We start from the raw sequence: 13,776 nt of genomic DNA on the forward strand, positions 1-13,776 counted from the left end.
GTTAGTTGTGTTTCCTCGAGGACAGGAATAGATCAGTTCTTCCAGCAGAGTAAACAGCATTTGTCATACTTATGAAATGGTTCAAACCATTTCTAAAGGCTTTATTCTAACTGCCCCACGCAGTCAGCTGTATATATGCACTTTTTGCTTTGCCAATTGGAATTTACTTCATAGCCAAGGGTGTCTCCTTACTGCCTGTCTCCCCGTCTTCCCACGGCTGAAAGGTGTCTGCTTTACTGAGAGCACAGAAGCAATAATTTTCAAAACTTTCTCCAGTTTTCAGTGGGTTTTTAGTTTACCTCAGGTTACTGTTAAAGAGAACTCTCTATTTCAGTGTGAATTAATTCCACAGTGTTTTGCAGCGCTGAGCAATTTTAAATACAATAACAGTAATACAACCCTTAAATTTGCTGCTTACAGAATGAAGAGCCGATTTTTTCCAAGGATGGTCGGAAGTTTTTCTTTGTCCGAGCCATTCCCCAGGGAGGACGCGGGAAGTTCTACCACATCGCCATGTCGTCATCACAGGTGACTCACTCACTGCCTCTGCTTTGGGTCTCACCTGCAGCAGAAAGCAATAAAAAGTAGCATCTGCTCATACTGGCAAGACCGGAGGGTACAAACATAGAATGTGGGTCTTATGCATAAAAGAAAACCTTCAACGATGGTTTATTGGGCATAGATAACATGAATTTCCAAACAAGATACTTAAAAGAAAGAGGTCAACCAACGGTCTCTTTCCGAGCAATATCATTGCTTTGTTTTGTTTTTTTAATGCCTTCTTAGATGTACGTAAATAAGTAAATCGTTGTACTGCCATAAAGGATTAATCAGAAGCTTGTGGGCACGCTGAATTAGAGAAAGGGGTTTGAATTTGTTCTGTGCGGAATTCATCCCATTATCTTCAGTGGAGTTATGGTGCAGATGATTCTGACTCTATTATTTCTGTGCCTGCAGATTCACAGAAATAGCAGGGGGGAGGGGTGGAAATTGCAGTTGCGTGGTTTATTTTTAATAGGTAATGGAGTCAAAATAGCTCCCTTTTTCAGCAGAGAAGATTTGCTCGGATATCTTCTAAGAAAGAAGAAATCTAATTCTCTTTTTTTTCTGGCAGCCCAACAGTAGCAGCGATAACTTACAGTCTATTACATCTGGCGATTGGGATGTGACAAAGATATTGGCATATGATGAAAAGAGGCATAAAATGTAAGTAAACTTTGGTCTGACAAATCAGTCTTCCCTTGTTTAGCCCTGGACTATAAGGTTAGTTACAATGGTGTTGTGTATGCATCTGAAATGTATGAGCATAGGGAGGTGGGGATGAGGCAGGAGGAGAAGCTGTCTCCATTTTGACTTAACCTCTCACACCGTTCCATATATCTTCTCTTATTTAGGTTTTCTCTGCACAGTTCAAACATTTCTTTCTGTGACTATTAAATACATTTGTGTAGATGAGTGATTTCTCCTGCTGCATATTAACCTCTGAAGCCTATTTTCATTGACCACCTAGACAGTTTTAGAAAGAACCCTTTATTGACCTGCAAAAATAGCAGTGCATTAGAAAAAAGTATTTAGTTAGAATACAAAAAAAAACCCCACCTGTCTTCACACTTGCCCTTTACACTTGTAAAATAACTTCTGTAGATGTTTACCTTTTAAAGTACATTTCAAGACATTATGTAACAGAATGTTTGGAAGGCTTTCTGGAATGAAATACCATATAGATTCCTTTCCCAGCAAAGTTTCAGCTGGGTACAAGGCTCTCACCTCTCATTTTCTTAAGGTCACTGAACAGCTGAGTAAAAAGCCTCCAGAATATGATAAACTTTGAATGATCGTTAAGAGCATGATGCTCCTTCAAGGTTTTGAATGCCCTCAATTACCAATGACTTCAGTACAATATAAGCTCTTGGCAGAGCTAAGTAGCAAACTAGCACCAAAGTCTTATTTGCATTTTACCTGTCCAGTCAAGCAGAAAATACCATGTACGATTTGTGCAATCAAAATGTACATCTAGGCAAGTGCAGCTCATTGGAAGCAGATTGGCTGGGCTGAATATCATAGAATCATAGAATGCTTTGGGTTGGAAGGGACCTTGAGAGATCATCAAGCCCAACCCCCCTGCAGTAAGCAAGGACTGAACCTGTCCTGCCTGACACGTTATTCATCCCAGGGACGCTACATTTGCTCCTGTAGTCTGTCATTATTCACATGAAATGCTTCTGGGGGATCAATCTGGACCCTGCACATTGGACTGAGGTTGGCCACCTCCAGCAGCGTGGACTGATTCAAGGTCAAGAGAACTACCTCACTGTGGCCCTCAGAAGCTGTCACCGCACACCAGGGCTTTCGTTGTTTAGTCAGAAAGAGTTCACCGCAGTCTCAGCACAAAACAAGGGTGACAAAGTATTCTTCAACTTTGTACTCTCTCTTGCCTGAAAGTCCAACTCCCTTTTTCAAAGAGGACGTTTCAGTGGATTTTGCATCAGACCCTGGTTAACTATGTATCAGGGCGAAGAACAAGAAGTGGTCAAATAAGTAAAAACTGGTTCTAGAGAAAAAAAAAGAAAGGTGTTTAAAGGAAGTTCTAAGCCATAAATCTTGAGGTTAAAATGTGAAGGTCTTTCACTTAATCACTTGATCCTTTTTGATCTGCTGACATGACCAGTCTAGGACCCAAACATTTCCATGCTTGTTTTAACTGCGGTGCAGCCTACGGCGTACTTGCTTGAGCCTCTGCAGTGATGTGTCCCTCTGTATGTTTTTCTAATTCAGTTTCAACTTCCCTTGCCGTTAAAAAATCAGGAAAATGGTGATGTGAATGAAGATGTTTTTGTATGAGATACTTGTAAACACCCTTCTAGTGATACAATTGCCTTTAATTTTTCCCCCCCCCAGTTATTTCCACAGCACAGAAGATTTGCCAAGGAGGCGACATTTATACAGGTATGTGCTTTCTAACTTCACATACAGAATTTCCCTTTTTTTTCAATCTTATGCGAATCATTACATAAACAATTGCAATAGAAACAGTTTCTTATGTGTTTGTCTTTAATGGCATTGCAAGATCTTGCCATGTATCACTGGGATAGACAGAACAGCATAACAATAGTGAGCAAAATGCTTGACATTTGGAAATGTTTTACATTTAGTAATTTTCTCATTTTATTTCAAATTTTAAATTGGTCTCAAGATTGTTAAACTGTCACAAAACTTTCCAACAGAACTGCTTAACATTTGAAAGAATTCAGAATTACATAAACTAATGTTATAAACTAGTTTTATACTTGTAGACAGCAGTTTTCATGGAAATTTGATAGCACCTCACCTCTTTACAAAATTGAAAAGAAATAACAATATGTTATGTTTGCAAATGTTTTTCTGCAATTCCAGATGACTTTAGTATGCTCCGTAACTGTATGATGAGTAGAAGGCTGGTTTATAGTAAACTATCGGTAGTGTGAAGTATTGTGGGAGCAGATTACAAACGGGAGAAAACCCAGACTTTTAAATAATAATTTTGGAATCATTTTTCCATTTGTCCTATTTTTCTTCTCAATGACCCTGCTGTCATCCCAGCATCTGCAACAAAAGGCAGAGCTGGTGATAGCATCAGTTGATAAGGGACAGTCAGTAGGTTTTCCTTCTCTAACATGATGTCATACCTTTTTTTCCTCAGTGGGAAGGAAACTAGAGCGAACTAAATTACCTGTAATTGAATTATTTTTGCCTTTTGAGATCTCTATGCCTGTTCACTGCACTCCACAGTTTTTTGAGAGTAGCTCAGCTCAGTGTTTATTTTCTTGAAGAAAAAAAAAATCAAAATTATATTGACCATTCATTTCTATTGTAGCAAAAACACTCATCTGCTTTACAGTAATACTGGAAATATCTACTAGTTAATATTCTTGAAGCATTTTGAAGTTTCAAAATGCTATAGCGGTGCAAAATTTTATTTATTATTTGCTAATAATCTGTAATTCATTCTTCAACTTACAGTAGACTCTTACAAAATGCTTCTGAGCATATGGACAGGCCATGTTAGCTTCTTCAAAAACAGACCCCTGAACACAATCTTTCCTTTCTACTTGCAAGTTGTAAGAGCAACTATTTAAACCACCAAAAAGGTGAGGTAGCTGCTAGCAAATCAGACCAGTGAGGCAACCAGTAAGAAACTTAAAGAAAGCAATTCCAGCTCTTTATTGTCTGTTATAATGTGAGTAGGTGTAGAAATACTGCTCCATTGTTTCATGCCTTCATTCACAGAGTTATGACTTCCTCTTGTGGAATTGCAACCATCATTTTCTTTTAAAAACTATACCTTCCTTCATAACCACCTGACCTTGCAAAAAAAGACATCACTATCCTTTTATATATTCTTCATTCAGGAAAAAAAAAAAAAAAAAAGCCATTACTGCTATTTAAACTCAACCAAATGGAAATGCTTTGTCTCTTACTAATGTTGGACACATTATATTTATGTTCTTGTTCTGCAGTACAGTAAGGTTCAAATAATGTTGCTTCCAGTTAACATTTGCTCAGTGACCTTCACGGACTTGTATTAACTTTTTCAGCGCAAGCACAAATGGAAACTTCAACAGGCAGTGTCTGTCTTGTGATCTGATTGAAAACTGTACTTATTTTAGTGCATCCTTCAGTCACAATCTGGAATACTTCCTACTGACATGTGAAGGTATGTTGGGTTTTGTTATTGCAGTTGTTGTGCCTAAGGATAGGATTTAGAGCCGGCATTGGTATCTTTAGGTATCCTGTGTACCTGTGGGCAGCTTGGAAAGACTGGCCATAAATATCTGGGTCACTTTGCTTTTAAAGACTTTCTCTTAACGTTGTTTTTTTCTTTTGTGTATTTTTATTTTTAACTAGAAAGCAGATGTGTGCCACCTTTTTCTGTGCATATCTGACTATTAAAGATAGAGGTACATTCCTTGAGCCACTCCAAGCATCCTTAAGTTAAAGTAACAGCAAAATCTAGAAGAGATAAAACATCAGAAAGTTTGTGAGAGATAAACCAGTGAGGTGGGATTAACCATGGGTGACTGGGACTGAGTTCCAAATGCATCCACTCGTATCAGTACTGTGAGCGGGGTGATTCAAAGTAAATAAGTTGCAATGAAAAGACAGTTTGCCAAGCAAAGGCAGTTTGCAGAAAGCTACCTAATGGACAATGTGAGTACAGAATATCTAGTGTTTCACTGCTCATTCATCATAAATTTCCCTTAGCTTGGAGCAATCGATAGGTCTGACAGATTTCTAGTGTTGAAAATGCCTTACATTATCCAAAGGGCTAAGGATAGAGGGCATTTCAGGACAAGAGTGGTAAAAGTCAGCTTTCTCCACTCTGTTAAGAATAAATGCAGAACTCCATAGCATTTAAACCTATGTAATTTAATTCTGCTCAATTATCCAAAATTGCACGTACAATGCGTGCACGCAGAACTGGATTGCAGCCCCCCATGGTAAGCGTTATTCTTACTGGTCGTCCACTGCTGTGATTGAAACTGCTCAAATGGCTGCACACCCTCCAAAGCAACTATTGCAAAGCAGCAAGCCAACAAGAAATGCCTCATTTTCAACAGCTCAGGAGAAAACGAACATGTGTGTAACATAACAAAAGTAGCTGTTGTGTATGCTGTTGTAGAGCAGCTCTAAGTACTCTCTCTGCTGAACATCAGCGGTCTGTTTAGAGATGCATGGGCTGCCCCTCCTCTGACTGGCAAATATTCATTGGTGCCAGTAACTGTTTGTGGTGAACACCAAGGATAAAGAAGTATCTGAGATGGCAAAATGGAAAATAACCAGCATAATCGAGGTAAAGTGGGGAAGTAGAATGGTTAACATGATACCGAGCAAAACATCTGGACATAGACATTTGTAAAAACCTGTTCTGCCCCAAGGAGGAAAGACAGACTGTATTTTGCGGGCATTTATAGGTATTCTAAAAAAATAGCTTGCAATACAGTACAGTGAAATAGCATTGACATCACAATGGATTAATTAACTTAGTGGACTACATGTAAATCTCTGAATCTATAATTATGGCAGACATATGCAGAGAAGTGTCATTTCCCACTAAACATTCAGTTCTGTAGTGAATGTTGTTAAGTTTATGATGTTTGTCTCTTTACAAGAAAAGCCCTGTATATTTTTCTCCTGTTTTCATTTCAAGAAAAGCTGTCAATAGCTACTAGAGACAGTGTCCATTTCCTTTGCACCAAGATAACTGGTTTACCATAATTAGAAACATTTGTGAATTACAAGATTAAGGTTTCTAAAGGGTCTTATCAACAGTTACGAGGTGATATGTTTGTATTACATTATGTCTTATTCACAAAACACCTGCAGGGATACCTGAAGAGATTAATGAGTTTTATTAGTGTGTACATTAATCCAAGTATACAAGATAATGATTTTGCGTAACAAACTGTGGGCCAGATTCTCAGGTGCTGCAAACAATACCTCCATTATAAGGTCATTAGAGTTAGATCTGTTTACATCTGCTGAACATATCTTTCTCTGAATTTTCATTATACGGGACTAAATTCTCAAACTGTAATTTCAGTGTAGCACAAATACAGCGCAGCTTGAACTATGGAGCAAATGTCTATGTCTCCACTCAGATACCTTTGCAAAAAATATATACATGAGAAAATATGGAGATCTTGGTAGGATTTCCATTTTCAATGATTTTATAAAAATATCAGTCCATTACATTTGGTGGAGTTATTACTTATTTAAATAACTGAAAGTAAAAGGTCTTTCAACTTCTTTGTTTTCAAGCAGTTTAGAGGAACAACACTTCTTTTTAGCACTTTTTGTGTAGGATCCATCTAACTTCAGATATCTGCTATGGGTACATTTACAGCAGAGACAACTTGCTTTGGTTCCTGTTACAGCTGCTGTGGGTCAGGTCAGTGGAAACATCTGCTCTGGCTGAAATGCAGACTTTTGGATAAAAGCAATCATCGCCTCAAGACTTGGTTATACAACTAGGGAAGAGCTGTTTTGGTTTGATGGAGAATCACTTGGATCCACTAATAGGAGACTTCCTTTTCCACAGGCTGCTTAGCTAGAGCTTGTCCTTGCCTCACTTCCTCAGGGTATTATTTTATTGCTCATAAGCAATCATACTCTGGTATCTTCTTGATTGGCAGGAAATCCTATTTATTCATTGTCATGGTTTAACCCCAACCGGCAACTAAGCGCCACACAGGTGCTTGCTCACCCTCCCCTCCCAGTGGGTTGGGGAGAGAATTGGGAGGGCCAAAGTAAGAAAATTCATGGGTTGAGATAAGAACAGTTGAATAATTGAAATAAAATAAAATAATAATAATTATTATTATTAAAAGGAAAAAAAAAAACAAGAAGAGGAACAAAACCCAGGAAAAATAAGTGATGCAACTGCTCACCACCCAATGCCCAGCCAGTCCCAAAGCAGCGATTGCTGCCCTCCAGCCAGCTGCCCCCAGTTTCTATACTGAGCGTGATATCACATGGTATGGAATAGCCCTTGGGTCAGTTTGGGTCAGCTGTCCTGGCTGTGCCCCCTCCCAGCTTCTTGTGCACCTGGCAGAGCATGGGAAGCTGAAAACGTCCTTGACTAGTGCAAGCACTGCTTGGCAACAACTAAAACGTCAGTGTGTTAGCAGCGTTATTCTCATGCTAAATCCAAACCACAGCACTATACCAGCTACTAGGAAGAAAATTAACTCTATCACAGCGGAAACCAGAACATTCATATACACATATAACACATAGACAGAAAAGCTACTTGAATGAGGATATATCAAGGAACCCTGCTTCGCCTGCAGTTGATCAAGCAGGTAGAGCAGCAGCAGCCCACCAGAGTGGACAAGAGTTTGTCTTACAACGTCTGCTACCCAAGGGTTTCTGCCAGGAGTCCCCACCTCTGCTTCCCCAGAAAAATCGCAGTTGGAGTCAATGTTAATGACCAGACAGTGGCAGACAGTACCTATTGCTGTTTGGTGCTTTCTTCTCCATCTACGTTGTATAAAAGCACCCAGAGCTCAGGTCTTGCCGTATACTCTGTGACTGCCTACAAAAGTGTGTGTTTGTAGCAGTAACTGGTGTATGACTTTATGTCAGACCCATTTGTATCTTCGAAGGTAGCTAAAGATAAATTATTTTACTCTGATCAAGCCTGTAATAATTTAAAAAATTGTATTTTCTCAGCTGTCCACAGGACAAATACGTGGCCAAATATTTATGGCTTGTAAACAATTCTGTACTTACACTTAGAGACTAACCTCTGCCATACCTGAGTTTCACTCTATCCTTTCATTAACTTGCTTTGTGATCTTCAGTTGCAAACTTCTCTGAGTTTAGAGACACAGACACAACTGCAGCTCAGCTTAACCTCTCTAAAATGGATGGCAAGGTTTGTGAGATTTGATTAAGGAACCAATGCTTATAAAGTACTCTGTGATACTTAAATGAAAGGCAATGGAAAGGGAAAAGGTGTATCTCTAAAAAAAAAAAAAAACCAAACCTGAAGAAAGGTCTGGCATTGCTTATTTGATCCCAAAGGTCAAGAGTTGGAAGTTTTCTAGTCACTGCTTTGGTACCTTAGAGGCAGCATATAATTGTCTTAAAGGACTTTTTGCTGCCCCGCAGACTATGCTTAACAGCAGTGCCACCTGGCACAGACTGAAATGAGAGAAGTATGCTATAATAAAAGGTAACCTCTCTTTCAAGAGGACAATGTAATACTTACTGTCAGGAGGCAATATTTATTGCAATCACTCAGTCCCAGAAGGCTAGTTACCTTATTTTTCATCTAATTTTATATGCTTATGACTGAATTACTGTAGCAGGATCTAAGGAAACACAATGCTTTGCAGGCTGCTGTTAGATTATCTCCCCTAAACACTATCAAAAAAGCAATATGTGCTGGAGCAAGGTCACTCCTACTGTCATTTTCATCATAAAATATGGGCTTACACTTCTGTTTCCTCTCATAAACCAGCACAGGCACTGCCACTGATTCTCTCTAAGATAAACAGAAAGAATATCTAGATGGAAGGGGTTTGCTACTTTATATATAAATTTAATTGAGGATGGGGTTTTCTCATCTGGAATGGGATGTAAAATTCAATTGCATAGAGAAAAGGGTAAGAAATCACAAGTTTTGTCTGTAGAAAGCAATTTATTCCTGTTTGTTTAGTGAGGTTCAAACATGTACGGTGCAAGGCAGAATGACACTGGGCCAGTAAAGCACTAAAGCCCATTTTTAGGTCATAGCTCCTTCTCCTCTGAAGGATAAAGCCTTATCAATGACTACCACTGCAGTCAGCTGTGTTTTAGTATTTCCGTTTCAAATAGATGCACCTTGTCTTCAGTGACTCCTTCCCTCACTCCCTAATGTAACCTGACAGCACTATTAAAACTTGAGTCCTAATGAGGTTGTTCATGGAGGAAGAAAGGACGTGCAACCATTTCTGTTGCAAGAACTTGTACTCTGACACACCGTGTAGCAGGTTTGGTTAAAGCATCTTCACTGATAAAAAATCGGTGACGTCACTGTGACTTTTGCTTGAACACACAGAACTGGCAAAGATTTTCTGGATCCTGGAGTTCAAGTCACTTCTATTGCAGACAGTGGCATCGTAGCAGCCTTTACATTAGTTGGTCAGTCTCCACCAACGGACCTCAGCCATAAGCTGATCTTGGCCAGCTCAATGCACTTGGGGACGTGTGAGGTTCCCCACAAAGGGTTAACGACTTCTAGCTTTGAGACAAGAGGAATAGTGAGGAAGACCTCTGACACGTGCATACATTACTGCAATTAATGCCACTTAATACATGATGAAAACGATAGGAGGGTGTTGTTCATGGAATGCCTACCAGCCTGCTAATTAAAATTCTTTGTAATCATGCATTATCAGGAACGGATTAATCATTTTGTGTAGGTTAATGGTTGGACTGGATGATCTTAAAGGTCTTTTCCAACCTAAACGATTCTCTGATTCTATGATTCTATGATTCTATTTTTAGGGATGACACAAAGAAAATTGGTAGTTACACAGAGGGGAGAGAACTGTAATGAGGGCTAAGAGAAAACTATTGTCTCATGCTCCGCATGGTTGCTGGTGATAGAGAAGTGCCTTTGCTGCTCCACTGTGTACTATTCTTTCATTCATTGACTGATTTGATTTGGGAAAAAAAGCTTTCACTTTGAAAAGAGACAACAGTGTAACTTAGACCAGGGAATGGTATCTTCTTTAGGTTTCAAGTCCTTACTTCTTTTCCAAAAACAGTAAGATTTTTTGGATTCAAAATACCATAAAATCACTTTAAAAATCCTAGCTTTTTGAAGATTCTCTCTGCTGGAACCTATGTTTGTAGCTGACTTTTGTAGCTGACTGGTAGTCTTTACTGTCAGTATCTTGCAGGTCAAATGACTTTAAAGCTGTCTCTCTCTTTGGAGAAAGGAAAATAGACTCTTCTAACAAAAATGTTGAAGTATTATCACCTAATTTGGATATCCTCTCTAGCACTGCGGTTATTAGTAGCTTAGCCTAGATGCTGTAGATCAGTAATCACAGGTAACAGGTATGAAGTCATTTCTGCCTTTCCTAGCAGGCTATTTTGTAGCTGTAGAACAAAATGATATGCTGTAAGTGAGCTGTGCTTGATAAAATGCCTAAAGAACCTACGGGAAAGGGATTTATCTGGGTATACATCTGCTTTTCCCCAGGTATGCCATCTGAGCCAGCAGCCACGATGACAAGAGCTCTGTAACTACACTCCTGGCCCTATAGTGCTGAAGGATGCCTATAGGCCTCATAAATCATTAAAAATAGAATTTATAGCTCTTAGGGCCTGCCAGATAAAATCCTGGTTCAGTGCCCATAAACAGAGAACAAGTGGTGCAAAAGCACAGAGTAGGAAAATGTCACAATTTAAGGATTTTCTTTGAGAGTGATGGATACTAATGAAGAAGCAATGCAACCAAATTAGCAATAAACTTAATCAAGTTCCTCATACCATTGTACATGTAATTCTTTCTTTCTGTGTATTTAAGAGTTTTAAAGACAAGGGCTGCAAGTTTATTCTTTCTAGAGGCAGCATGGAGCTATAAACTTCTTAGCTCTTTAAACTGTTTCTTGAGAATTTAATTATCTTCTTTCCTCCCTCCTGGTGGAATATGGAAACACCATCTGGACATGGGAACACTTAGGAGCATTACTTGCTGCTTCCACTTATTAGGTTTATTCTGAGCATTAAAAAGTCCTTTTATTATTCTACATTTCTTTTATTTTCCAGATTTTTGTTGGAGTCAGCAAAGACTTTCACTACCAAGTTTCATCAAATCATCTGGCTCTGCTTTGTGGCAGATTGTCCTGACCTCGCTTTTAATCACATTTTAACACCGCAGAGTCCAGAGCACAATTTAGCAAGGTTCAGCCTATCCAGTATGGAGAGGTCTAAAACCACGGTTTGGAATCATTTTACAAATCTAGATTTTTCTGCCCTCTGATGTGGTCGCAGCACAAGCTCCTGCCCACACCAGTGAAACAAGTCTGAAATGTGTGGTTACATTTCTGGAGGATACCATACACAGAGATTTATAGTATAGGCGAGTTTAAGTTACAAAAGACATTAAGTGAAATCATTAATTTATAATGAGGGCTGCTTTAGGAGAATGCGTCAGCTCAGCATTTATGTTTGTTGGGACCAGGATTCAAAACAGGGCTCATGTCCTTGATCAGTGCAGTCTTTCTAAAGCCGGTTAGTGATCACTAACTAGCACCTCTCCTGCTTTCTTTTAATAACGTGGCAAGGGCTTTTTACTAAAACCAACTCGCCAGCACTCCTGTGCCAAAGAACTTTTAAAGGAGGCTGGAGGTGGTCAGAAAAGTGGGAAAACTGGGTCGTTAATGCTGCTTCGTGTGCTGCATAGCCCAGTGCCGTTCAGCATGAGATAAGCTCAGCCAACAGCTGGCTGGGTGGGAACATCCTTTGAAACAGCAGCATCCAGCACCATTACCATTGGCATTGTTCAGCTCAAGCATTTAAAAACCATGATATTTTTAAATGTGAATAAACATAAAATTCTGGGCATTGTTTCTAGTATTGTGTCTATACTTAGATGCCATTAATGCCTAAAGACTTTGTCTTTTTTGAGGAGATAGATATTTTGGAAAATCTCCTAGTATTTTATTCTCTCATGGGATTACCAGCTGATTTGGGTAGACTTGAATGCATTCCAAAGAAAAGCTAAGTTAAAACCAATAAAGTGTTTGGATTTGTTGATGGATTTCACTGTAACAAAGTAACATTTTATTTTGCCCATCTTCTTACAGATTCAGTCAGTTTCACCTGCACTTTTTATAATGCTGAGTTTAGGAAACTTTTTTCCTGAAAATCCCATAAAATCCTGGAGATATGAGTTTTAATCAACAAACATCTTCACAAAAATGTACTAGTTTTAGCATATCACTCGAGAAATTTTTGTCTGTAATATTCATGACAAAAAACCAAGGGATTCTACTGCTAGGGACTTACTTTTTGAATGAAAATGTCTGAATCCTTTCTGCCTCAGTAAAGAAGATCATGACATTTGTCTTTCACCATGAGTGAATTAAACAACATTTTGCTTCAGTTTCTCCATTAATATGTGGGGGCCATGGGATCATCACAGAGACATTATTGGCAGTAATTTGTACATCTATGTCACTTTGAACGGGAAGAGCTTAATCCTATTTAATACCTCAGGATAATTCTATACTGAGATTTATCAGGATACAGAGAAGAGGGAATAGTTTTATTGTTGGTAAAATAAATACTGCACTAAGCGTTTAATTCAAGTTATGGAAAGATGTGTAAAGCCCTTTGCAACCTTTCCCCAGCTGATCATTTTTATGCTTTTACCAAGTGGGGAACAAAGGTACAGCAAGAATTAGTGGTTTGCCCATGGCCACATCTTGAGTCAAGTATCGTGACCCCGATTTCCTTCCTCATATTGCAAGACAGCACTCCAAGGAAAAGCACCATTGGCTACTGGAACAGACCAGAAACGTGTCTAGCTCTGTAGTCTGCCTCCATCAGTGGATGATGCATAATTACCCTCTTCAGAATTTTTGCAATAATGTACCCATCAGGGACATGTCTGCCTGGCTCCTGCAATAAGAGGTTGGCTCATGCCTTCAGGCAGGAGAATAATGAACCTCTTTCTACATTTTTCTCAGTTCCCTCATTTAAACAGACCTTTTAACCTGTGCCATTTGGTCCAGACCTACCATCCCTGGAAAGCGAAGGAAAACCTGGAGACAAGGATTTTTTATACTATGGACAAGCAGATGCCAGGAGCTGTAAATCAGTGTAAGATGTCTACCATTCAACAGCACAAGTTCATAAAGCAATGTTTTGTCTACAAAACCTAACTACATTGCTCATGGATTGCCTTACATATCACATAGAATCCTTGCATATCACAGTCTCATCAACAGCATTCCTGGAATCAGATTGTTCTTAGTACTTGTAATGCTCAGATAAACATCAGTGCAAGCAATAATGAAAGTATGCTGCTTAGCTCTTCCCTGGATACCTTTGGCTATTTATGGACTATAAAGCAACTTAATTTTTAGACAAATATATCCACAAAAAAGGTAGGTGGATTGCTTTCTTTGTTCCCATTCTATAACAAAATAATCATTATTTGTAGAGTACTGTTGGATTCTCTAAATCCTGTGTTGAATGTGGACACCTATGATACATATATTTCCAATCAGGTTG

General features: G+C 39.0%; 1 protein-coding gene across 1 annotated transcript in view; it reads left to right on the forward strand.

Annotated features, from left to right (window-relative positions):
• The window catches only part of DPP6 (dipeptidyl peptidase like 6), a 425,888-nt gene that overhangs the window by 383,807 nt on the left and 28,305 nt on the right, over positions 1 to 13,776 (forward strand). Inside the window, exons 13-16 of the mRNA XM_075704683.1 lie at positions 421 to 528; positions 1,115 to 1,206; positions 2,899 to 2,946; positions 4,575 to 4,693. Of these exons, the coding sequence (XP_075560798.1) occupies positions 421 to 528; positions 1,115 to 1,206; positions 2,899 to 2,946; positions 4,575 to 4,693 (367 nt within the window). The remainder of the gene's footprint in view (positions 1 to 420; positions 529 to 1,114; positions 1,207 to 2,898; positions 2,947 to 4,574; positions 4,694 to 13,776) is intronic.

Source organism: Pelecanus crispus, chromosome 2, assembly GCF_030463565.1.
Source record: "Pelecanus crispus isolate bPelCri1 chromosome 2, bPelCri1.pri, whole genome shotgun sequence".
Lineage (NCBI taxonomy): Eukaryota > Metazoa > Chordata > Aves > Pelecaniformes > Pelecanidae > Pelecanus > Pelecanus crispus.